Source organism: Dryobates pubescens, chromosome 13 (assembly GCF_014839835.1).
Source record: "Dryobates pubescens isolate bDryPub1 chromosome 13, bDryPub1.pri, whole genome shotgun sequence".
Classification (NCBI taxonomy): domain Eukaryota; kingdom Metazoa; phylum Chordata; class Aves; order Piciformes; family Picidae; genus Dryobates; species Dryobates pubescens.
In genome coordinates, this window is record NC_071624.1 from 5,847,758 (window position 1) to 5,874,407 (window position 26,650).

Consider the following 26,650-nt stretch of genomic DNA (forward strand, 5'->3'; position numbering starts at 1 on the left):
CGACTCACGCAGGGCACGAAGACACCTGTCGGAGACCTGGATGAGGATGGTGCTCTTTGACGCCGCTTCTCTTCACCTGCGCGTTCCTGTTGATTTTTCCTCGCCAATTCTTTATGAAGAAAAGCAGCGGCTGGCACCCACGAACGGCACCGGTGACTGTCTAAATCGTTTTGCCGTGTTGAGGTGTAACGGTGTCGGTGCCAGCTTGCCGAACCGTCCCGAGCACGGGATTTTGCCTTATTGCAAAGTCAGCTCGATAGCCCTGGTCTGGAGTATCTCCGGCTCTGGGTGGGAGCTGGCAGCACCCCACTTTCCTACCTCCAATATAGGACCATGTGGCTCCTGCAGCCTACTTCAAAACGTGAGTGAGATTGCGGAGCTGATGAAATTTAATTATTGACTTACCCGTTACATGAAAAGTAAATATTTTACGGCTGAGGTGCGTAGGGCTGAGTGTTGAAACACAGAATTTAGCCGAACCTGATCAGGTGTGAGGGTTCAAAAATAGTCAGCTGCTGTTAACTCAGTTTTGAGCTGACCCCTACACACCAAACATACGTTAGTCACTGAAACCAGTGATGAATATTGTGTCCACAAAACAGCATTTCTAAAATCTGTCTTTAAAATGCCATCCAGTAAGTGAAAATTTTATTGGCGTTATTAGGATTACCCTTAACTATAGGGGTAGGCTTCCTGCACAAGGATGACAGGGTGAAAAGCTTTTTGAGTATTGATGCCCTACAACTCCTATAAGGCAGCAAATACTTGGGTTTTAAAGGGGTACTTTCAGCTGTTAAGCCTTTTTTTTTTTCCCTGTACGTTTGTGTGTTGTTTTCCCCCTCTCAATTTAGGCAGGGATTGATTACAGTGACAGTATGACCTTCAAAATGAGATTTGCTAGTAATTAGACGCTGTTTCAGTTACCACAGCTCTGTTTCAATGCAAAAACTAAGCAGCACCAAGAAGGCGCTGAATTTGGGCTCACAGCCCCTGCTGAGAGCCCGGTACTCCAGTTTGGGCTGTGTACTGCAGCTAAATGGCACTACCAGGCCTCACCTGCTGAGTATCTCACTGAGTATGTGTGCCTTGTATACAAACCAAAGACAAACACTGCAATATTCATCTTCGGGTTAGGCATATTCACCTAATACTTGCTCAGAACTAAAGGGAAATTGTTAAATGGGGGTACTTCAATGTGCATAAGCTTACTTTAATAAAAGTAATGTGTGTACCAAATGTCAGTATAGATATTCCACTAACGGTCACATTTTTCCCTCCTTAAAAGTGTAGATTGGGGCCATCTGAATAGCATTAAATTATTTCTCTGATGTCTACAACTTCTAAGCTCTAGTATATAAAATTAATTGTATTCCTAACATCAGTAACAAATCTTGGACAGGATGGAGCTCCAAACTAGCAGGTAGAGGATGAGAATACTCACCAAGCACTGGTAAAAGAACTTGACCTGAAGAGTACAGAAGTATAGTTCCATTAAGCATTTCTATTACTTCTCCAGCAATAATAGGTCATAGTATTGTGGACTGGGAAGCTTAATTTGTCTCCTGCTATGCTGTCACTCTTCAAGATTTCATACAAAAGCTAGCTAATGATGGAATTTGCTTATGACTTCTTGTGCGTATTCTATGTTTGTGGACTACTTCAAAACCTTAAAAAAGCTGCCCATTGATAAAGGATATCATCACTTAACAGCAAGTACCACTGGTTTAAGGAGTTAACCCACCATCAGATGAAAACTAGCATACTCCCTCATGTCTAGATAGAGAATGCTGTTATTTCCTATTCTTAGGTGCACTTATTTTGGTAGAGGATTGTGGCTTAATTAAGGACTACCTCACTTATTCTAACTATTAGACAAAAGTCACTTTCAGCCCCTTAAAAACAGAGCTTGTTTAAAAAAAATGGGGGTGGGGAAAAAGCAAGCTAGTGATTAAATCATTAGTATTTATCATTAAAACTTTGGGACAGATCTTAACCCCCAGACACATCGAAAGCAACCAAAGCCCTTCTCCAGACTGAAGAAAAGAGCAGATTGTCTTCCCTCAAAGGAGAAACCGTCATGTCAGGTGCATCCCAGCTCTTTCCTCTCCTTAAAGACCATTCTGTCTCTAGAGCCACATGACAAGAATTTTATAGGCTAACGATCAATTACTGTAATTTTTAAATGCTATTTTTACACTACTAATTAAAAACTTTTAAAAAAACCCTCCTTGTAACTGAACCAAGAGAACAGCAGTTAAGCATTTGTGCTTTAATCTCCTTCAATGAAAAGTCATCAGGACTTAATCCACTCTTTAGTAAATTTGACTTCATGGGAGGTCAGATAAAACCGCTGCCATGTATTGTATTGGCAGTGTGGTTGCAGTGGCCTCATCAGCTACAGAACGCCATTGCCGTATTATCCCCAAAACTGTAACATGAAAGTCAAAACTGGGGGTTGCAGAAGCCTGGTAGTGACATTTTTCATTATACCCCTAATGCAGGACCTTCCTGAGAGCTGACTTTAGAATATGTACTTAAATGACAACATTTTCACGGAGGCTTCAGGTATTAAAGGAGGCCTTTGATATCCCAGTGACTGGAGATGATTAATTTTCAATGACTTATGGGGAAAACAGAAACTCATGGTTGGTAGGAAGCTTTATTAATGGAATGTAAGAAATGGGAATAACCCCTCCTCCTCATTTCCCTCCCCCAGTAAAACTATGAAACAATTGCCTGAAGAGAAAGATATTTAAAAAATGTTAAGATGAAAAGTGATCAGCTACTGAGGTTTGCACTTGAGTGCACTAGACTACTGAACACCCAAGTCCATAAGCAATGCATCCTACAGCCATTGTAACACATATGCATCCATATTAATTAAGCTGCCAAGCTTCCTTCTTCCCTCAATTTCTATCAACAGATGAACAGATGCTGTTTTGAACAAAAACATTTTGAGTTTCCCAAGTGAAGCATACAAGACAATATTTGCTATGATGCCTAATTTGCTAGCAGGCCAGGTTATAACTCAAGCTATGTCTATGACAGCTTTTTCTAAATGGTGTTCCATGTTTTTCTCTTTCAGGATGGTAGACTAGTGAGCAGCGGTGATTTCCTGTGTTTTGGAATGTTAACATCAGCACCACTTGTAATCTGTAGACAGCTGTGGCTAAAGGTGAACAGGAAAGTTCTGTATACACGATAAACCAAAAATACCCCTAGGAATCAGCTATTAGTATTTGAAATGGCTGAGATTTCAGGAGGTAGTTCTGTTGCTTCATCTGAAACACAAGTTTGACTAAAGGCAACCCTCTTTATAGTAATAGGTGAGTAAAGAATCACACACTGTGTTGATTTTTTGTTAATTTTTGCGCAAATTACATTCTGTATTCATACAAAAACAACATAACTCTTCTGACAAACTGTACATATATAGAAACAACTTTCTGTCCGGAGGTGAACTGAAATCTCTGGAGGTGCTCCATGTCTCACAACACTTAGGAAAAAAAAAAATTCCAGCTCTTCACAAAACAAAGTAGGTAAGAGAATGTGGAGGAAAAAGGGTGGAGAGGACAAAACAACTGCTACAATATTGCATCTGGTAGCAGTTGACTGATCTAGGAAAAGACCCCTGTTAGGAACAAACGCACATTCAATCATCCCACTTAAGAATCCAGGTTTGTGATGTTGCAGGGTTACTTGATGAGTCTAGAATGGCAGTTTATTTAAATATTGTGCAGCAGGGACTGGGTGTGACCCAGTCAAAGCCTCTTCTATCGGCCTCTTCCACCACCTCTAGATGCTCCTCTTCTTGACTGACCAGAGTTCATGTTATTTCCTCTTCCCCAATTACTTCCACTTCGTCCTCCTCGGGAAGGGTTATTGCCTCCTCGGGAAGGGTTATTGCCTCCTGCAGGGCCTCCCCCAAAAGCTTCATCCCTGTGGAATCCGTCATGATGGTCTCCGTCTAAAGAACTAGACCGCCCAGATTTTGGTGCTCTCTGTGAAGGTCCTGAGTTTCCTCGTCCTAAAAACAAAGCATAAGCAGTTACTGATGTTGAAGTCTAAGCCGTGCCTCTCAGACACACTGTATATTTGTCTAGTTCTGTAGTACAAGCATTCACAGACCAAATAGAGTTGAGACCTGGAGTTTTGTTCCTCCTCCTTCTCTTGAGTTTTAATTAATAGATTTAGTGTTTCCATTGTGGTCCAGAAGATGGATAGCAATCAACAGTTCCTTGGGACTTAAAGACGATTCTATCTGATACAATCACTGAATCACATCAGTGATAGTCACGGTGTCCTCAAAACTGCCAGACACATCCAATCCTTACACTTCAACACCTCCTGTGATTCTCTATAATATTTTTATTGTAAAATACCTGTTTTTTTCCCCCTATACAAAGACACTGCACTGATCACTGATGGTGAAGACACTGAGTAACATTACTGATTTTCTCCATTTTTTTCTCAAAACAATGGAAAAAATGCTCTGCTTTACTACTAGCCAGGAACATCAACTATAGCCAGAAACAGGCTTTTCTGTTTCTCACAATCCTTTTGGTACTGAGATATAAATTAGTATAATGAACTCCAAAGTCATTAGCTCCAAATAAAAATGTAATATTTGGAAAAAAAAACAAAACAAAACACCACACCCAAGAAAAAAAACAAACAACCCCCCAACAACAAAGCAAGCAACCAATCAAAACAACAAAAAACACCCAACAACAACAGAGCTTTATGGGCATGTGCTACAGATAAATTGGGGCATTTTTGCTCCACTAGCAAGAATGACTTTTTTGTTGACTCTGCTTGGGTCTGTGTAAAATAGAAATCAAACTGTTCCACATCTCATGAAGTTTTAATCTTCAAATGATTCATCCAAACAACTGAATGTGACAAAGCCCATATATGAAAAAAGCACTGTTCATGTTTTGTTTATCAGTCTTTCTAGCACTGTTCTAAACTTGCTTTTGTACATCAATCAGTTGTCTAGGTGCAAGAAGTGTGGTAATTAACAGCTGGTTTGACCTCAATAAAGAATCCAGTAAGAGTTATCACAAATTATTACTGAAGCTGGAGAAGGAATCCTTACAGATTTGATAAGGTGCTGGCCAAATGAGAAACATAACATACAGCTTTGAATGGAAAAGTACTGATAGAGAAGGAGTTTACCTGCAGTGTTTTATTAAAAAACATTTGTGAATGAATAATAAAACCTGCTATTAATACAACACTGAAAATACAGTCCATCCAGAGAAGGACTGGTATACAAATAAAACTCAAAAGAGCTGCAGGGCAACAGTAAGAGAAGTAGAATGAAATTCAGTGGCATCAAAGACAAAACTGCACAGTAGAGGTCCAACAATGAAAAATTCAACTAATGCTGGCAGCTCAGCATTTGGAAGCAACTGAGAAAGATCTCTGTCACAGACCCCAGACTAACAGTGGGCAGTCAATATGGGGACATTTTTAAAAAAGACATTAAGAAAAAGACAAGTGCAGTCCATTAATAAGAAAAAGGGTCAAGAACTGATGCAAGGCTAACAGGGTGATTGTGGAAATGGCATATACAGTAATAGGCTCTGAACCAACTACTAACTCCAAAAGAATGTACTGTGGGTTACAGTAGCTAGTTACATGACAGTTCCATATGAATATGGAACTTAAAGAGGGACATCAAGAGCTCTTAGGAAAGAATAGAGACAACAAACCCAAGTGAACTGTAAAAATCCATGGTTAAACCACATTTGAAATAATATGTGTAATTCCTAGTTACCTCATTTAATTTACAGAAGGGTAAATTAAAACAGTATTATAGAGAGTATTAAGGATAAATAAAAGAGAGAGAACAGCTTCCCAAAAGAAAAAAAATGAACTGATGAGAGCTCTGACTCAAAAGAACTAGTTTGGATTGGAAATGGCCGATTTCAGTGCAATCAGAGGTGGCATTCAGAAATAACAGGAATCAACTTTCAACTTGTAATGAAAACACAAGATGTCACCAAATGGAATAAATTATTAAGGTTTAAAACAAAACCATTTTCTTTTTTTAAAGTGTAGACTACTGCAATTAAGTTTTAGAGCTCTGTGAATGTTGTGGATGTAAGAAGTTTACATGATTCTGTGACTGTTGTAGGCTGTGCACAGCCTAAAACGGTCACAGATTCTTAATTAGAGAAGCAGACAACAGCAATGTCAAAAGCCATTAAACAAAAAAGAAAAAGATTCTTTCAGTAAGTTACTGAACTACAGATAGAGAACATTTCACGGCTATCACTATATATTTAGAGTGTTCTTAACACTTCCCTGGGTACCTTCTTACTGGCTATTGTTGAAGACAAGCTACTGAGCTTTAAGGACTTCTGGTCTGGTCATAGATGGCCATGCTTACACACTAGAAGTAGAGAATTCTTAAGTCTTTTTAAAAGAGTCCCAAGGTACATCAAGAATGGAGGCTGAGACAATAAAGATAAGTCAAAGGATACTAGTGCAAACACAAGTAACTTTCTGAAAATTGGAGGGGGAAAAAAGCTATTAAGACTTTTCCCACTGGAGTAACAGGGAGCCAAGAACTAACTGCTTTTGAGCAAGGTAATAAGAGGATTATATGATACTGGAGTTGATCTGGACTTTTATCTCCCAGAATATCCCTCTGTTCCTATAAAACTGTTCCTATAAAACTGTTCTTCAGCTTCACAGTTGGTCAGAGCAAATACTTCCTAGTTCAGCTTTATCCCCTCTGAATAGATAGGGAATTCTAGATAAGCCTACTGTTGAAAAATGTGCTGGTGTTACATAAGGTTTTGAGTACAAGGAGCTTTTTACCTTTGCTCCTCTCCTCTGGAGGTCCACCTGGAGCATCCATTTCTCTATGGTCAGAGGTCCCTGGTCCATCATGCCAGGGACGTTTACGTGGTGGCAAAGAGGCCATGTCCATGCCCTGAAGCGAAGAAGAACGTTCTCTATTAGCTGGAGAATGCCCATCGTGAGGGTGATCTGGACGAGGACCTGAGCATGAAGGGAAAGAAAGGATAATAAGTAATGTTCATCTGATCATTACTTCTAATTTTTGGAGGCAGTCACATATTTTTTACCCACTTTCTATACTATTTGGCATACAATTTTAAGTTAAAAATGCATAAAGCTTCCCCACTGATCCTACCAGGCCATCAAACACTAGTTGCAAGAATGACAGGAAAGAAGTGACACATTTGAAGTTTTGTTTTCAGTATAAAGTATTTTCATATATTTTAGAGACATTCACATTTTTATTCATGTGTCATTTGTGCTCATTTTTCCACAACATTCTAAAAGTCATTTTTGTCCCATACAGGGTTGCCATTAGTAACACAAAAGCAAACACCAGTAAGCTGTCAGACACTGCAGCTGAAAACACGATTTTTGCAAACAACAGAGAAAATGCCATCCAACAGAAAGGTTATTGTTGGCATTAATACACATTGCAAAGAAGCCCATGAAATGCGCTTCAGTCATCCAAAGGTGACAACAATAGGCAGCTGTGGGCTGCAGAAGAATTCAATTTACCATCAAGACTTTGAGGATACAATCATTTTTTGTTCAGTGAGATAGCTGCATTCAGTGCCAGTTAAAATTTTGTATAGTTCATTTTCCCCCACTGAATTTAGAGGTCTGAAGACTGGTAATGAGCACATGAGGTACAGGAAAAATTGGTGATTGAAGGAAAAAAAAAAGTGTGATATTGTAGAAGTCCAGTCTATTACCTAAAACAAATCTCACCATTTTTTTTTTACCTGGTTCTCTGTTTCCATCCCAGGATTCTGGTTTCCGCCCTCCTTCAAATCGTGGAATTTCATCTGGAGTAGGAAGTAAACCCTTCCGGCCTCCTGCGCAGTAAGAGATGCAGTGGATAGGAGTCAGAAGAGACATTGCATTCATGAAAATACTGTTATTTGCCTAAGAAATGTTTTTGCTTCCTTATCCTTGCATTTTAGTATGGAAGAATGTTCCCCTTACCTCTAACAGCACCACGACCTCGCCCCCGAACACCATGGTCCCTTCCTCTTGAGTTTTCATCTGGAGAGTCAAAAGTGTCATCTGGCCCAAAATCTTCAGGGCCAGGAAAGCCATCTCTCCCCCTGGGTCCCCGGCCCTCATGTCTCGAGGGTCCTCCTCTTCTGAAGCTACAACAAAGAACATGGTACAAATGTGGTTTTTAGGCAGAATTTCGATTGATAAATTGAGTCAGCTTCAGTTTAATACTCAAGTAATTTCCAATCTGTTTTACTTAATGCTATATCACACAGTTAATAGAATAGGATTTGTAGGTGGAAAAGTGCTAGATTTCTGCCTTGGAGCACTTCATTTATTCATATTTAGAGTTTTTCCTCATATTTCCTGCTGTTGATTATATTGGGGGTTTTTATACAGGAATAATTATTGTCCTATATACTGTGTTCACTCAATGAAAAGCAGGGGGAAAACCAATCTGTAAGTGATGATAGGTATATGGTAAGGTAAAGTATTGGGTGAATTTCCCTTAACTGTGGTGGTCTTACTTTTTTCCCTGCCATTTTAGTGACCAAAGCAAACTGAAGTAATACAATTAATACATTCCAGCATCTCATTCTTACTGATTTGAGATTCTTTGGCTAGAACATTCTTTTTTTGTTCAGTTCTTACTAGTTTACAATTTTAGCAAATAAGGATGGACTGCACTTGGCTCTGTAGGGAGGATGATTGTTGAACAGCATGCTCAGTGGCATTCTACAACCTGAAGAGCAGTTTATCCCACTGCAATAATGAACAATTTTGTTTCACAAAATGTAGTCATGACACTAAAGTTGATAATTCCTTCCTAGTAAGTACCACAGCATCTTCAGTAATTTGGTATGTTTTGGTTCTGCATCTCGTCTTACATTATAGCTCCTCCAGTATCACACTGGGGTTTTAACAGATCTAAGAAGAGAATGGTTCTTAATGAACTGTCAGTGCCATTTCAGGTAGATGGCAGCATGAACTGGTAGTTTTGGACTTTACGTTACCAGTTTAACCACTCGGAGTGCTGGTAAGAGTGCGTGCATGTTCTGGGCATTACTGCAACTCCAAAAGTGCGCACTGGCGCCGGCTGCTGCCATTTACAGCCCAGTTTCTGTGCAAGCACAGGTGAGATGTTTAGGTGGTTCACGCACATTGGTTCAGGAGTTCTCACAGTGCCACCTCATGCTGCTTCTGCTACCGACCCCTCAGTGACAACATAGATAATGCAGAGTGCCCTGCACCCATTCACCGTGACGGCCCCCACCTCCCCTCTCTTCCCAGTTCCACACTGGCCAGACTGTCACCACTGTAATGTTCAGGTGGTGTTGGCTTTGTGCCACATCCCCTTCCCCAGCTCATTAACGACACGGTGCATCCTATTACAAGCAAAACTTTGGATACTTTTATTTAGAATTTTAACAACATTAACCTTTTAATTACAAATTTAAATATTTTAACAGTAGTCATAACACAATACAATATTTTTAAACTTTTACATTTTAATTTTTTTTTTAAGTAAAAACAATAGGTCTGTCTCCACCTCCCAGAAAACAAACACAATACAGAGAGGAGGCTGCTGTGCCTGTACAGGTACAACAGTGGATGGAGGGAGTGCTGTGTAGAGACAGTGAACCATTTCACATTAACCTTGATGATTTGGGGAAACAAACTGAACAGTTTCAGTACAAATGGTTCAGATAACCACATAGCAATATTGTTTAGCCTTGAAACAGCACAGTCCTCTAGACGTTTTTAGAGGGCCTCCCATTTTAATACTGACATGGTGTGATTCTGCTTAGCTTGTAAATTACCAGGATTTGCAACACAGGGTCCTATGGCTAGCAGGAACAGGGCCTTGCCTTTTGTTTCCAAACAAGGGCACAGACACTTTAGGTTTTTTTAATCTACCACACTATGCCTGACATAACCACAGCTCCCAGTACTGTGTTTATATCCTTTTTCACTTTTTCATATCGGTCACATGTAAAAGCCTGCCTTGCATAGGGCTCAGTTCCTGTTTGACTGCTCTCAGATCTTCTTCCTTGAGGCCTAGGACCTTAATGTACAGAACTACACACTGCGGATTAGCAGGCAGGAAGAGGCAGGTCTCTGCAGTAGAAGCATCATGTTGATATGCACAGGTAGAGTAAGAACAGGACAGGGATGAAAAGGATGGGAAATTAGAGAGAAACACACATACACACACTTCCCTCTCATGATCAAACCGGTTACAATCTAAATTCCAAACCAAATCAGCTAAAGGATTGGTTGGGATTTTGAGATCACCTGCAGTAAATGGCACCTAATTCACCTTCATTCACAAGAGTTCATTATGTCCGCAAGCACAATCAGCCTTCTATAGCCCTGTGCTGATTCCTTTTAAAACAAACTCTGTACAAACACTTGTACTCTGACAAATAGATTCTTCTTAGTTCAGAATTCAGGTGTACAGGTTACAAGATTCTTGAATCCTCGTCCTGAAACCCTTTTAGAAATCAGTATCATAAAATCTTTTCCAGTTCCTAAGCATTTCCAATATAAGATCTGAAAAACTACTGCACTTTTAAAAGTGTTGTCTGCTGTGTGTTTTAGAATTCTATAAGGCAGACCATTCAGCTTGGATTTTCTCTTATTTTTACTTTAAAACCGCTTTAATTGTTACCTTATTTTAGTTACTGTTCATTTCTTTTCATACTCTTCACACAAAAGGAAGGTACATCTTTACAGAGCTAGGCAGAAAATAGCTAAAAGAAGAGCTGTATAGATGCAAAGGAATGTAAGAAAATGATTAAAAAGGCAACTAAAACACACAAAATTCACATTATGTGGAGACCACAAGATATTTGTACAAGTACACATTCTTATACATATAGAGTTGGTGGTCAGTGAGAGGCTTAGACCTTGGAGGCCAAATTTAACTCAGTTGAACTAGCATAAATCTGGATCAATTTCATGGACAGTTACTTGCCGATTTAGCGTAATTCCTCCGTGTTTACATTTGGTAATTAAAAGCAAATTCATCCTTCTGTGATTGATTTGGAAACTGAGAGCAATGACATGGGCATTGCTGTAAATTAGATTATTTTTGAGTTCTCTGCTTGGCATTAAGAAGTAAGTCAGAAAGAGAAATAAAATCTCTACAAACAAAACCAGGAGACAACAGTCTCAATAGTCCAACAGATGCTGTAGCTCTGCCCCTCACATTTGATAGTAGGATCACTGTTCCTGCTCCTCACAAGTATATTGCATCTCATTCTACAGTCTCTACAGTCATGCTGCAGATCGTGACTGGAGACAGTCTCAAAATCCACTTCTAGCGTTCAAATGTTTGCCACTTTAACCTTCAAGTTTCCTCTCAGTTTTCATCAAAATGGTCTCAAGTCTTCATCCTGTGTCACTGGATCTTCTCTACAAATTTCCTCCCTCCTCTTTACTTACTGTTTAAAGACACGGAGGCTGCTGTGTACAATGACCATTTTCAAGTTTTCTTCTATTACTGAATGATTTTTATGGACTCTATACTCAGGTATTTTAGAGTTTTCATTTCCTTATTGGTTTCCAGTTTATAAATCTGAAACAGATAGACTCCTTAATGAAAAGGAAACCAGGAAGAAAGGCTTCCCTCCATTTACCCTTTAACAGAAAAAAGATGAGTAGATTTATTCTTACCTCTCATCTCGTCTTCCTCGGAACCGTGCTTCCTCAGGATCCCGTGGATATCTATCATCTGATGGTCTCCGTCCTTCCCAGGCACCAGGAGGCCCACGGTTTGAACCCCCTCCTTCAAATTCCCTGTGATCGGGAGGAAAAGGAGGCCCAGGTCCACCTCGTCTCCATTTGTCGTCTTGCAATGGCGGGCCTCCTCTCCCCTCAAATTCCCGTAATCGATGGCCAAATCTCTTATCTGGATGGAAGTCGTCACGGAAGTCATCTGGTCGATCAAAGTCATCATGGAAATCTGGGTGAGGTCCTCGTCTATCTGGCATGCCCCTGCTGTCTCTACCATCACCCCACTCCTGGCCACCTCGAAACAACCCTCTCTCAGGCCCATGGTCAGGACCACCACTGTTCTGGTCATGCCTTCTATCTGAGAGAGGGCCCATGTGATGGTTTGGTGGACCACGGGAGTCACCTTGAGGGAAGAAATCATAGCATATTTCTGTAACATTTTCTGAAAATGCTCTAGGATGCTCTAAAGTTTGTACAGTCCTACAAAGCATACTCCACACATTTCACATTAAATACTTTGGGGAAAACTTTTACTCTATATTCCAACCCAAGACTACAGAAGCTTTCCTCTCAGCCAAGGCCCTATGCTCTGCTATATAGCCTTTTCTGTCTAGAGGCACTGTGCTGCAACAGCCTCTTTTAGGAGAACTGATCACAGAAGAACAGACAACATATTTAATTACCTTTATTAAGCCCAGGTCCTTGGTTGTGAGGGCCAAGACGACCTTGTCCTCCCTGCTGTCCCAGTCCTGGTATCAGTGGTGGAGGACCTGGGTTCTGGCCATCCTGTGAGCGTATAATAACAAAAGCTGTGTGAATTGTCCTGTCTGAGTAGTTTTGCTGTTAAGCATTTTGTAAGGGCACAAAACAATTTTTGTTACGTAAAGACTTCACCTGCGCAAGTCTTAAAATACAAACAGTTCATTTTCCAATGGTTTCAGCCTATTTTTTTCCAGAATCAAATCAGTAAAGCTTTTCAGTCATCTGAGAAACACATCATTTTATAGTAAACATAATTTCAAGGACTAATATTTTACTTGTAACAACAAAAGATGATAAAGTTTACATTCTTGCTGTCTGATGATGAAACTCTGTATTTGTTTGAAATGTATCAGGTACTGATTTGTATGCAGTTGAAGAGTTGCACAGAGTTTGGAAATGAACAACAAACAACCCCCCACACCCCAAAAAAACCCCCCAAACAAACCACCACCAAACAAACAATATATAAATTAATAAATCAAGAATGATGGGATGGGGTTGATAATAACAGGGCCATAAGAGAAACTCTCCTATGAAACCTTTGTAAGCTGTTAATGTGGAAATACATGAGTTTCATTTTTAACATGCTGGCAAAGTTTATTTTCTTATTTCTAATTGTAGGATCAAGAGAAAGTACTAACACTTGGCTAAGCAAGAAGTTAATGGGCTATCCAACAGTGACAGGGCTGAAGACAGATGCTGCAGTCACCTGCAGAAACAGCAGAGTGAGCAGAGGTTTTTGCAGATTAAACAGAAAAAAGAAGGCTAAGTCTTTTGTTATTTTCTCTATCTGGGGGGTGAATTTGAAAGGATAAAACAATATTCTTCAAATTCAGCTACTACCATAGACCATGAAAGATTTCTGCAAGTACCACGTTTATAGTGGACCAACTACATCATCGTCAGTTGGGAAACAGTGCAGTTGCACTGTCCAGTTCTGCCTTTAAACAGCAAAGGCCAGAGTCATGATTTGATACTTCACTGGAACTAGAAGAGGGGCACATACATAATTTAGACTGTAACAAGGAGATCCCACAAGGAAGATGTATCAGGGTGAACTAGACAGAGTTGAAACTTGCAACTTAGGTTGACATCACCGAAAAGGAAAAAATCCCACCAAAACTCACACCAGAAAACCCTAAACACATACTATTGTTTTCCTATACATGTCCAGTGTGTAAGATTTTGAGTCAGCCTTCCTATTGGCTCGTAAAAACCCCTTCAGACGGTGGGTAGTTCGTAAATACTTTTAAACCTATAGTGCGTCATTAGCATTGTACTCATAATTACACTGCTTCATCTCTCCATGGAGCAATTCTCATGCTCTACATTAATTTTCTGAGAAATGCTACCTTTTTCTTTTTTTTTTTCCCTGGTTGCAGAGAAGCAGTAAATACATTTGTGTGTTTTCCCCATCATATCTTGAAATGATGGTTTTAACAATCAACTGCATTATAGGAGAAAAACAAAAAAAAGCACACAAATATATATGACAAACATCACATTTGCATTGAATAAGGACTTAAAAGGGCAAAATAAAAAGCCTATTCCAATGCCTAATAAAAGACCTTGACCAAAACCTTGCTGGAGTTCCATGATTTCTCATTTAATTAGTGTGTGCTTACTTAAAATGAACTTTGTCAAGTTTCTCCAATTTATGCCACTACTGTGTAACCAAATTAGCAGGTTTTAGCACTCACTAAATGAGTTACCTTAGTGTTTAGCAAAAATCTGTCCCAAACAAATCAGGTTTTTAAGATAGGAAGATAGAGCCATAACACTGCATTCTCACATGCTTTTCATTTCAAAAACATACTACAGTCCCCCAAACTGGGCTTGAAACTGAAAAATAAGTATGTGCAGCTTGGAAGGAAGATACGGTACTAAAAGCTATAGATATCCTTGCACACCCTGTGCCTGAGACGGGTACTTCTGGAGCACCTCTACGGCTGGCTTGAGGTTCCCCCAACGTAGGCCAGTGCTCTGCATAAGTCAGGTAAGCTGGTGCAGCAGGACAAAACTGCTCCAACGTTATTGGTGTGCCTGCTCTACATACGTAAATGGCACAGCCACTCTTGATAGCCATCTCTATTAATTAAAACTATGCACTGAAGGGGGGGGGAAGACTTCTTTGTATGCACTGATAAGAAAAACCCCCACACTTCCTCTAAAATACTGCACAAGCTCCTGAAGTTTGTCTCTGTGTGGACAAGAGACTTGGCCTGAAGTATTTGTTCCTTGCTCAACCAGTGAGATGAAATTCAGCACATCTACCTAAAAGGAATGTGAGAAGATACAATCTAAATTAGCAATAGCAGAAGAGCTCCAAAGTACTATTGCTAACTTGGGAATACTCTGATTACCCATCTGCATTTTAAATTAACACACCTATCTTCAGAATAGAGTTTTGACAATCGTATCTCAGGCAATTTACTTCTCATGAACAGGTGTCTCTGTTCTGCTTCACATTTGCAGAAGGTAGCAGGTCTCACATTCAGATGTACCATCTCACCCACACAGTGAACCAACCGCTTCCCAATGCATGGCAGATTCAGGTCATAGTGGTACCTCATACAGTGGATTAGCCTTTACAAACAGGTGTCAGTGTTCAGGATTACTGTCACAAATCCCTGATAATGCAGGTATGTCATACAGTACTCCTGCTGAAAAGGATGGTGTAACTTGCACACGTTTACAGATGAGGAGTGTCAAATTCAGAACACAAAAACCCCAAGTTAAAGCTTACTTTTAAAAAGGAGGCCTTTCTAAATAGGAACTACTCTTGCATCCGTATTACAAAGAAGCAAAAACTGGGAACTTCATGAAGTTCAACAAGACCAAGCACAAGGTCTTACACCTGGGTCAGGGCAGCCCATGGTATCAATACAGGCTGAGGGATGATGTCATTAAGAGCAGCCCTGTGGAGGACTTGGGAGTGCTGGTGGATGAGAAGCTGGACATGAGCCAGCAATATGCACTTGTAACCCAGAGAGCAAACCATATCCTGGGCTGCATCCAAAGATGCACGGCCAGCAGGTGCAGGAAGGGGATTCTGCCTCTGTTCTGATGAGACCTCACCTGGAGTACTGCATCCATCTCTGGAGTCCTCAGCAAAAGGACATTAACCTGTCGGAACAGGTCCAGAGAAGGGCCACACAAATTATCCCAGGTTTGGAGCACCTCTCTTATGAGGGAAGGCTAAGAAAGGTAAGGCTGTTCAGCCTGGAGAAGAGAAGGCTTAAGGGAGATGTTATTGTGCCTTTCAATACTTAAAGGGACCTAGAAGAAAGATGAGGACTATCTTTTTAATCAAGGCCTGTTGTGACAGGACGAGGAGTGATTGCTTTAGACTAAAAGAGATTTAGATGAGACACAAGGAAGAGGGCTTTTTTACAATGAGGGTGGTGAAACACTGGCCCAGGTTGCTGAGTTCCCATCCCTGGAAACATTGGAGGTCAGGTTGACAAATGGTCTGAGCAGCCTGATCTAGTTAAATATGTTCACTACAGGACTAGATGACCTTTAAAGGTCCCTTCCAACTGAAAGCATTCTATGATGCTATGAAACAGGAGCAAACTCTGACAATATGAATTATAAAACTGTTCATTTTTAGAAGACATTATTAGACTAAAGCTGCAGAAGAAATCAAAAAAGAGGTCAAAAATACCTTGCTTTGTATTTTTTTAATACTTGTAAAAGACTTCATGATAGCTGTGTTCATTGAAAACAACCATCCCTCAAAAGCAGCTTACTGAACTCTGACCAGTGCTAACAGCAGGGTCAGACCAGGACAGCCCTACACACATGGAAACACACAGAAACCTTTACAAATGCACAAGCCTGGGAGTTATTCTCCAAGCAGAAAAGTGAGTCTCCCTGGAAGAGCAATGAAAACTACTATGCTAGTTTAAGTTTGGGCTGTGGTGGGACCAACTCCTGTCTGCTTTTGAAATCGCAGCAAGTGTTGCATTAACAGATGTCTGGAGGGAATTAGTGCTGATTTGTAAGGAAACCACAATGTGCAGGCTACTCAGCCTTGGTATGAAATGGAATCACTGAGCTAAACCTCATTTCAGTGTCATCAGGCATTGTGGTTGGTGCTGGACTACACGCTAAGTACTACAAGCATACCTGTCTGAAGCTTTATCTAGAACCTTCTGAGTGTTTAAGAGTTCTTGCTGTTTGGCAAACCCCATGCATTTTTTAAAACTGGAGAATTTTTTTCCAAACACCCCTTTCAAGATTCACCTTAAAGCTGAAGACAATAAAGAACCTGTAAGAGCTAGCAAATGCAGCAGGCTCTGCATTACCTGCAGATGATCAGAAGATGGAATAAGCCCATTACAACAGGTGCCAAAGTGGGCAGAGCAGGCTGCACCCGTCACTGAACCAGGCTTAAGCACAACCTGACTTGACTCCTGCAGACTTAATCGGTGTGTGTCCATGTGATGCTTCCCAGTACTCCAGGTCAGTAAGCCAAGCATACTGGTGAACCCTCCTAGACCTGAGTGCCAAGGCAGCATGGCACAGAGACATTTCATCAGCATCGCAGCAGTCAGCACACACCCAAACAATGCCCAGCAGTTCCAGCTCAGTGCTCACCCTACCAGACCTGAGCTGATCCTAGAAAAACCTGTCTGATACCCGTTCTGCCCCTTGTGCTGCTTGGTGAATGGTGCAGTAAGGAGTTAATGGTGTACACCACCAACCTCTTAACTTGTGCTCCAGGAAGTACAGAGGTGGCTAAACACTTTCTATACCAAGGCAGCAAGCAGCACAGCTGTGTTCCTGTATGTTTAGTTTGAACTGGTAAGTTCAACCAGACCTAAGCTGATTCCAGGTGTGTCAGCATCTGTGGTAAATTCATCCCACAGTTCGGATTAACCACTCTGGGACAACTGAGAGTTGGAAGTAGCTTGCTTTAATTAATACACATGAGTTTTCTCATGTTCAGTTTGCTTAAATCAATTTTTATTAGTGCTCACCTACTCTCCAGGAAACTCCCCATTTAAGACAGTTCAGTGTCTTTAAAAAAAGCCCTCTAGTTTTTCCCCAGGTTACCTCAGCTGGTTCCAAACTGCATAACTCTTTTCATTAGCATTTCAGTTTTCCTCAGGCCTCAGTCTTGCCAGTAAACCAAACCTCCAGGCTCTCAGATCTTGCCTTGCATTTCTAACGTGTGCCAATATCATTCCTTCATTCTGAGCATTCCTCTTGTTACACAGACCCACACGTACCTGATTAAATGGGGGACGAGGCCCATCACCCAACAGAGGCGTTTTCTGCTGCTGGAAAGGCAGAGGGCCCTGGGAAGGGTGCGGCCCCCTTGAAGGTTGTCCCTGAGGTCCTTGCATGTTTCCTTGAGGCCCTACTAAAGAGCCTTGTGGAGGTCCCTGCTGGCCTTGTGGACCTGGTGGCCCACGCAATTCTTGTGGCGGTCCTAACATTGTACCTTGAGGTGGAGGTCCCTGGAGGCCCCTCATCTCCTGGGGACCATGTCCTAGTAAACCACCTTGCATATGAGGACCTCTCATCTCTTGTGGATGACCCATCATCATCCCTTGTGGATTAGGTCCCTGGTTATCTCTGGGTCCTGGTGGACCCTGCATCCCTCTTGGATTAAGTCCCATCAAAGGCCCTTGAGATATAGGGCCTTGCATCCCTTGAGATCCTGGAGCTCCTTGCATGCCATGAGGAAGAGGTCCTTGCATTCCTCGGGGACCAGGTGGCCCCTGCATTCCTTGACCACCAGGGGGACCTTGAGGACCCATGTGACCTTGTGGGCCAGGTGGACCCTGTGGTCCTAAATGAGTCTGAGACCCAGGTAGACCCTGTGGTCCTAAATGGCCTTGTGGGCCAGCGTTACCCTGAGGACCAGGAGGCCCCATTGGCCCATGAGGTCCAGGATGTCTTTGCATTCCTTGATGTCCATGTAAATCCTGAGGCCGTGGCATTCCTTGTGGAGGCCCTTGGGGCCCTGGAGGTCCTTGTGGTCCCATGAACCCTTGTGGACCTGCAGCTCCTTGATGTAATGGACCTTGAGGTCCCATCTGTCCTTGGGGGCCTGGAGGTCTGAACTGTCCTTGTGGACCAGGAGGTCCCATCTGAGGCATATTCATTGGCATCTGCTGAGGTGGAAGGGGCTGCTGAAATCCTTGAGGCATCTGTGACATTGGGCCTTGCCCTGGAAAAGGCTGGGGTCCGTGAAGAGAACCTCCTGGAGGTGGTGGCTGCACTTGCTCAGCTTGTTTCTGTGCAAGTCTCTCAATCTTCAATTGCTGTCCAAAAAGAGAGACAGAAAAATTAACTCAGCACAGCAGTAGATGCAACAACTAAAAGTCAGAAGCAATAATCTCGTTTCTCAGGAGTTTAAGGACATTCAGTGCTTTTTATCTTAATCGAAACAAATACAACTTAACTAACACTGATCTACGGATCTCTGAAGTGAAATGTGGGAGCCTCACTGAATGCATCATGCATTAAGTCCAATATCCTGATCAATTAAATTTTCTTTTTTTGAAAAATAGGTGAGAACAGCACTGCAAAAGCAAGCTACATTTTTCAGTGTTGAGTTCCAAACACATCAGAGCTGATTTGCTAACACCTGTCTTATCCTACATACCTCCAAGAGCTGCGGATTTGTGTACTGAAGTGCTGCCATTTCCTGTTCAATCTCTGCCTGCGTCTTCTTCTTCTCTTCCAGCTTAATATCTTCCTTTCTGTCATTCAATGGCTCAGGGGGAGGAGGCAAAGGAACTTTATTCTGCATCCATGCCTACAAAGAACAGCAAACACTAAATGAATACTGTGGAATAACTGCACGCTGGGAAATGATGCTAGAACACTGTGTGGTATGGATAATTGGAAGCTAAAAACTATGCTGAACAGACTTCCACATCTTAGAAAATCCTATTTTCCAGGTACAGATACAAAATATAAAAGATGTAACAAAATATTTTGTAATTTAACTGCTGTGGTAATTTCTTTTGCACCGGGTGTTGATATAAACAAGCTGATAGTGGAAATCCAAAACATTTCAACAGCCCCACACTCTGTGACACTGGGAAAACAATGATTTGTTCTCCTGTTCACTGTGTATCAGATACTCACCTGCTGAAACTGTGCTGGTATTGGTTTTGCATAGGGTACTTTTTTCTGTGGCACTTTCTTTTGGTCCTTTTGCATTACTTCCTCCATTCCCCAATCCAGTCCTGGGATTGTCATTTCAATATCATTGGACTCATCCTTCCCTTTAGCACCAGGCAGACAAACAAAACAGTCAGAGCAATGCAGGCTCACAAAGAAATCCTGTTGCTCTCTTTACAGCTTATTTAGCAAAAGAGATCAAGAGGTTTTCAACTTTCTTCTCTACGTGGGAAATACACACAATACAAACCTTCAGAAAAAAAAAAAGGCACCTGTGCTAATAAAATGCACAAAAGGAAGGAAACGGAAGTCACAGAGTATCTGGGTAGCTCAGGCAAATGCTTCCCCATTGCTACAACTTACCCATCTGCTCTTGCTCCATGGCTATTTTCAATTGCTCAGGTATTCCCATGCCAGGAATAACTGCTAGGCTGTTGGGTTCCAGATCATCTAGCAAAAACCAAGGAATATTTACACTTGAAACATTTTTCTTCACTATTTCATCCCTTTGGGTTCTAGCATGCTTTTACCATTGGTGTGATTTATGATGTTCACAATTGGTGAATGACAGACATGAATTACAGGATATTAAACTAATTATAAATTCAGCTTAATTCTTTGTTTCTGATCCATAAAGTCAGAAATTCTTTTCTTTCAGGAAAGTTACTGAATGGGTTGGGTAGAAGCTCAGAAGCCACACCCATTTTCATTTTTGTCATAACAAATCTATATACTTGAACATTTAAACTGGTTTTAAGTGCTGCATCTAGTTGAACAGTCTGAATACAAAAGAATAAATTATCAAATATATGAGAAAACAGACACAGTCTCAGAGATTAAAAGGTTGCTGAGGCATGCCATAGAGAGCTGGGCAGCCCTGAGCAGCCTAAAATTACCAAGGTAAATCCTTAAGAGGTGGGTAAGGTTTTAAAATTTTAGTCAAATTCAATAACATGAAAGATTTTCCTGCTGTAGTTTAGGACTGTGGAAAGTCTTGAAGTCATGCGATGTTTTCACGAAGAAAAGTAAACAAAATACTGTCAGAGGGAGATCCAAACCTTCCTGGGACTGACAGAGCAGGTCTTACCTCCTGGAGCTGTGGAAACAAAAGAAAACTCACCGTTGGAATGGTGATTGCTGATAACATGGACAGTAAAATCATCCTCATGAAAAAGTATCTGCCTAAGTAGCCCCCAATGCTATAATGTTACTTCAGTGTCTTTTCCAGAAGCTGCACTAGTGTCAACTAACAACCTAGGCTTTTTCCTGACCCCAGCCCTCTTTCTTCCACATTGAGGGAAGTTGCCTTACCATATTCCACACCATCCTCTGACATGCCTGGCAGCAGATTCAAGTTGTAACGATCTCGCATTTTATCTCCAGGTCGATTTCTAGTCCAAAACTTACTGTGAAAAGGAAGTTATATGATCTCAACAAAGGGTCAAGAGTGCAACTACTTTTAGTCTGATTAGTTCTTTAATTTTTAGCATGCTACCTTGATCATAGAAGGATTCAATTTTTAATTAAGCCAGTTCAGCACCAGATCTGAACATCAGGTGTGAAGTTCAAGGGAAAAATAACAATAGTTTAAAAATCCTAATAAATTATATAGTTACAATTCAGGAAATACTTCAAAATCTAAGAGGCATAAGTACAAGACATCAACATCAGATCCTAAACAGGTATATTTTTAGTTCATTCCAAACACCTCTTGCTCAGTTCCAATACAGTCTTCCTATACAACCGAACGTGTCAATACACACATCCACACACACAAATTTACTTCATTTATAAAATACTCCCAACATGTTCAACCTATAAGCCCAAACTCTATGCCTCCAAACATGTTTGCTCTATGAAAAGAGAAGGCATGGCCAGTAGATAATCTGCAGGAAAAATTGCACTGGAGAAAAATATCTCTTCAGCAAGAAACTACTTGTCCCGCCCCCCCCCCCCAATTTCTTCAGAAGATTTCAAAGCTCCCACAACCCCAAAATCTTAACTGTATTTTAAGGCTTCCTTAGATGAAGGACAAGAGGTCAGACTCTACCTTTTAATGTAAAATGTCAGTGCCTTCCTATTTAGATAAGTTTTGCCTGCCTGCTTTGACCACTGGGTGTCTATCAGAAGCACCCCAGTATATTCTTTGTTCACTGATGCCATGCACCTTTAGTCTCACAATGTACATTGATTTCCTTGGACCTTTCCATTAAATATTTGAAAGTACCTGGTGTGATCGTTTGAGCCTGAACAGAGAATGTGACCAAGGGGGTGCCACGCCAGACTCCAGATCATTCCCTCATGGGCCATTTCCATTCCACCAACCTCCTTCTCAACCCTGATGCATCAAAAAGAAATCATAAAATAAAAATCAGTCATCACACAGGTGACTATCCACTACAGAAGCAAAACTTCTGCTATTTAGTTGCTCCTCTATCCCATATTTTGCTAGACTTAAGCATCAGTTATTTTTCTGCTAGCTGAACTGCTTGTTCCCACTTGTTCCTAATTGGGAATTCAGTAATGTAGAGATCTTTAACGGTGTTTTTAGAAACAGAGGTATACAGAAAAACTATGCCCTAACCATGCATGTTAAATACTAATGCAAAAGTGGAAAGGATACTTGATGCTTAGTATAATTGCTTGCACATCTGGCCAACATCTTTTCAACATGCTGATGAAAATGCCACATACCCAACATGCCAGAACAACAAAGAGCCATCAGATCCTCCACTGGCAAACAGCCCTTCGTGAACAGGATGCCAGGCCACAGCTGAAATACAAAGTAAGCCACAATCAGAATGTGTAATGCTAGAATTTCCAATTAATGGAAATCAGAATCTCAAAAATGTTAATTTTTAATCCAAACTTAGTCATAAAACTCCACATAATATACCAAATTCTGACCTGTGGCCTCTTTCTTATGACCCCTGAAGACCTGAAGTTCTTCTTTCAGATTGCGTATGTCAAAGAGCTTACAGAGATGGTCACGAGAAGCTGTTAGTAGCCAGTTGCCATTCAGATTCAGTTTCACCTCCATCACTGTGTTTTTATGAGCATGTCTGCAAGCAGAGTAAGACAGACTATTTGTCCAAATACTTATTTCCCAGACATTAAAAATGGGCTAATATACCAGTCCCAAATACTCAGGTCAATAACAAAATAGCTGAGGCCACTAAATCAGGACACTGTGGGTTTCATCCTGTTCTTTTGTACTTCAGAGCAACAGGTAGTGCTCACTGAGACAGTATTTAGTTACTATAGACATTTCTACTGCAGCATAAGAGATTTTTCATCCACCAGACAAAACATCTCCTTTACTTTTCCATATCATAACTCTGTTTTCCAAATGAGAACTGTGTGACTAGGAGGTCTATGGAGGACATAGTAACCTTAAATAAGGAATACTAAAATCACAATTATTCACAAATATAGACTTGACTTCCTCTAACTTGTAGGCTTCCTGGCACAGCTAAAGCACTAACTTTATATTTGAAGCAACTGTGTATGACTGAAAGGCTGTGAGGCGAAAAGCTAAGAAAGTATCTAAGAAAATTAAGTATTTTATGAAGTTAGCTTATACTCCAGCAAATCAGTATCTGTAAGAACTTACAGTGTGGCAAGGCTCTGGCCTGTCTTTGGATCCCAGAACTTGATGGGCTGTTGGCTATCTTTACTCCCTGATACAACTAATCCCTTTGTGGGATGCCAATCCACACATTTCACATCTGCTCCATGTCCTGTTAGGAAGAGAAAAATTGCTCATTTTGAGATTTCACACATACAAAAACATTAAAGGGTGCACATGTCATAACTGTAACACAATGAAAAAAACATCACATAGCACAGGTCACATAACAGAAAACCAAACTAAATAAAACCTCTTCTGAGTTATTTAGGTTGTGTTTCTTCCCATTAATTACTGGGAGCATCTCCTAGTACTACAACCTCAAACCAAGCTCATTTCACCAACATAAAAGCTCTGTGAAAGGTTCCTGCTCAAACTGTACTCCTTCTAGGCTGTCTTTGGCCCATACAGAGTGTTTAAAATGTACCACTGATGAAGCATTTATATGGAGATGGTAAGAGAAAATAACACCGTGACACTTCACTTTGTGAAAGAGTGAGAAATGAAAGGGAAATACGTATTTGTTCCTATCCTGTCACTGTTACCCTTTTGCTGTCCTGCCAGAAAAGAAGTAAAAAATTCTATTACGAAAAGAAATCTCACAAGATGCAACCTCTTACAAGGTCAGAGGGATTCAGGCTTCTCTAACACTCAAGAGTTAGGAGAGAAAAACCCTCATGATCTCCTTGACAGAAAATCAGTGCTGCTCAGATGATTTAAAACATGTCAAGAAGAAATGCCTGTTCCTGCTACACAACCAAATGAGGTTTTGGAGCTAACTATGGGGATTCAGAGAAAAAAAAATAACAAAAGATAACTTCTTTCTCCAATCTCTCTCTATGCCAGGCTACTTAAAGGGAAAGCCAACAGTAACAGGCAATGCCAGAAAATGAGGCAGCATGCAGTAACTGAATAAAAAAGCAAGATGAGAAAGGCAAGGCTGTTTGAATGCAAAGATACTGAAGTTATAAAATGGTATGGAAGAACAGTAATGTGTGCCATGAAAGACAAAGGGCTTCCAGCAAAGCCAGCCAGTTTCCACAGGTAGTGCTATGCTACATGGTAGAACACGTAACTTAACAGCACAAGCTGTCTTAATATAGGGCTCAATTTGACAACACACTAAAAATTAATGTCAGTTAAAATGTTCCTGAGGTCCCAAATTAGAATAACCAAAATATTTTTATCTTAACATAAAAGCAGAATGTTAACACACAGAGCACTCTCTCCATCAAAAGAGCACAACAACTTTCCTCCTCTCCAGAGGAAAGGACAGAAAGGGAAGAGATTGTCAACCCCAGAAGAAATGAATACAGCTTTGGCAAGTACATGAGGAACAACTTTAAGGATTGATTTAAAGTGGATGAAGGAACCCAATTCTCCTCCCCCAACCATAGTATCAGTATCACTAAGGTTGGAAGAGACCTCAAAGATCATCGAGTCCAACCTGTCACCACAGACCTCATGACTAGAGTAGGGAGGACACTAGTGCCCACTGCAGGCTTGAACTCACGACCTTCCCCATTAAAGGTCTTATGTGCTACCAACTGAGCCACACCACTCCCCACTAAGCAGGTAAAATTGCCCTTGGAATGTGCATGGTCTCAGCAAGGAGCAGGATCCCATAAGACTATAAAATGTGCTCAGAAGCAAGTGCTCAGAGCAACTGCTCAGGTGGTCTATTCTACTAAGAGGTGTGCACTTTGAGAGGTATTGTTTCCTTTCTCTCCAGCTCTTCTGACGCAGAAAGAAATGAAAGGCATTGTCTGGATTTGCTCCAACTAAATCTCTCTCAGCAAAAGCATGAGGCTGAACACTGAGCAAACCTCACTTCTGAGTGCCTATTTGGGAGGAATGATTTGGCCAGCAGCACGAGAGAAAGCACTTCTTGTTCATAGAACCCAATTCATGCTTGCAGATCTTCAGCTGCTGATACTCTGCAGGTACCTGTCATCCTGCAGTCCCCAGAGAAAGACTGGGATTTGAACTCAAGGGTGACAATAGGCCTTTATAGAGAAACATGGCATTACAGTCTGTAACTGGTTGAACTGCATGAAAATGTGTTCAGACTGGAATACTTGAGTACTACTGTAAGCATGAAAAGAAAAAAGCCCAGCAAAAATAAGAAAGCAAAAAACCAAACAAACCCCACACAAATTACATGGACCTAGCAGCTTCTGAAATAAAGAAAATTAGCAACAGAAAAGCACTGAGAGACAAATGGTTACTCTGGTCAGTAAGACTGCATCTGGAAAATGAGTTATGCTGGTGAAAGATTACCTCTGGATTGGCAAAGCCTGACTTAGGCTTTTCTTTCCAGACTTACCCTGAGTTAAACTAATCCTGATATGTACCCTGAGGGGAAAATAAGCTCAGAGTGAGTAATCCAGTTCAAGTTCAGAGCCACACTCTTAAACAGAGCAACTGAAGCATCCATCCTCTAGAAGTCTTCAAAATAGAGTAACAGGACAGCACCAGACTGTTAGGCTTCTCAGAAGCCAGGTTTGATAGTCACCACCCACTAGCCCCAGACCACAAAGCTGAAAGGCAGTAAAAGATGCCAGGACCCTCAGAACTTGTAAACAGAGCACAGAGGTCAGTAGGTACTTTTCAGTAGGCTTTTGACCAACAACAGCACCTGAAATTGCCCCCAGAGATGAGAAGAAATTTATCATTGATATCTATACTTATAATGGTTATGCTTTAAAGTAAGGGGCACTTCCTCCAGTAAACAATCTTTCAACCACTGTGCTCTGGACTACAGCAACAGTAGAAGAAAATGAAGGCTCTCCTTTGTACTCTAATCAAAATGATCTGTCCAAGATCTGCACTAAATGGGATTTAGCTATGGGTTCCAATGGAGCTAAGCTTTCTTGAAAGAAAATAAATTCTTTCCTACAACAAATATGCTTTAAATAAACTATTCAAGAAACAAGTTAACTGAGAAGAACTACATAACTAAACATCACCTAATCAGACTTGATCCTTGTCTTCTTCCCTCTTTAACTGGAGCAATTTACAGTGGATATTACTTCTCTTTCTTATAATAGATGTACATACTGTCACCTGTACTGAGACAGATGATGCAGAAAATACATTTAAAACAAAACTCCAGAGAAAGACAAGCTTCGTAGATTTTGCTTTGAAGCTGTCCACAATTCTAGCCTAATACCTGGAAAACAGACTGTCCCCTAGTGCACAATCCCTGTCACCAAGCACCACACTCAGAAAACCTTAATTCATGCAAATCCTGTTCCTTATTTGCTGACTCTAAACAGCTTTTGTTGAGCAACTTCAACGGTCAAGTATAGGTCTCTGACCTAGGAAAGCCAGGATGGGAACTGCTCTGAACAATGCTTG

The 26,650-nt window shown here is 40.9% G+C and overlaps 2 protein-coding genes and 1 long non-coding RNA gene across 3 annotated transcripts in view; 1 reads left to right on the top strand and 2 right to left on the bottom strand.

The window, feature by feature from the left end:
* The window catches only part of LIMS2 (LIM zinc finger domain containing 2), a 33,028-nt gene extending 32,875 nt beyond the window's left edge, over nt 1–153 (bottom strand). Inside the window, exon 1 of the mRNA XM_054166278.1 lies at nt 9–153. The gene's annotated coding sequence lies outside the window, so the exon portion shown is untranslated. The remainder of the gene's footprint in view (nt 1–8) is intronic.
* Nucleotides 122–7,915, top strand: LOC128897648 (uncharacterized). Its single transcript, XR_008462507.1, has 3 exons — nt 122–361; nt 3,086–3,326; nt 7,802–7,915. It is a non-coding gene; the product is annotated as an uncharacterized LOC128897648 (long non-coding RNA).
* The window catches only part of WDR33 (WD repeat domain 33), a 67,675-nt gene continuing 44,360 nt past the window's right edge, over nt 3,336–26,650 (bottom strand). The window contains exons 8-23 of the mRNA XM_054166281.1: nt 23,276–23,402; nt 22,570–22,724; nt 22,357–22,435; nt 21,890–22,000; nt 20,974–21,068; nt 20,750–20,758; nt 20,026–20,112; nt 19,627–19,766; nt 19,139–19,291; nt 17,754–18,794; nt 12,438–12,540; nt 11,695–12,157; nt 8,002–8,168; nt 7,779–7,871; nt 6,832–7,014; nt 3,336–4,027 (exon numbers count right to left, since the gene is read on the bottom strand). Of these exons, the coding sequence (XP_054022256.1) occupies nt 3,774–4,027; nt 6,832–7,014; nt 7,779–7,871; nt 8,002–8,168; nt 11,695–12,157; nt 12,438–12,540; nt 17,754–18,794; nt 19,139–19,291; nt 19,627–19,766; nt 20,026–20,112; nt 20,750–20,758; nt 20,974–21,068; nt 21,890–22,000; nt 22,357–22,435; nt 22,570–22,724; nt 23,276–23,402 (3,260 nt within the window). The 3' untranslated portion in view covers nt 3,336–3,773. The remainder of the gene's footprint in view (nt 4,028–6,831; nt 7,015–7,778; nt 7,872–8,001; nt 8,169–11,694; nt 12,158–12,437; nt 12,541–17,753; nt 18,795–19,138; nt 19,292–19,626; nt 19,767–20,025; nt 20,113–20,749; nt 20,759–20,973; nt 21,069–21,889; nt 22,001–22,356; nt 22,436–22,569; nt 22,725–23,275; nt 23,403–26,650) is intronic.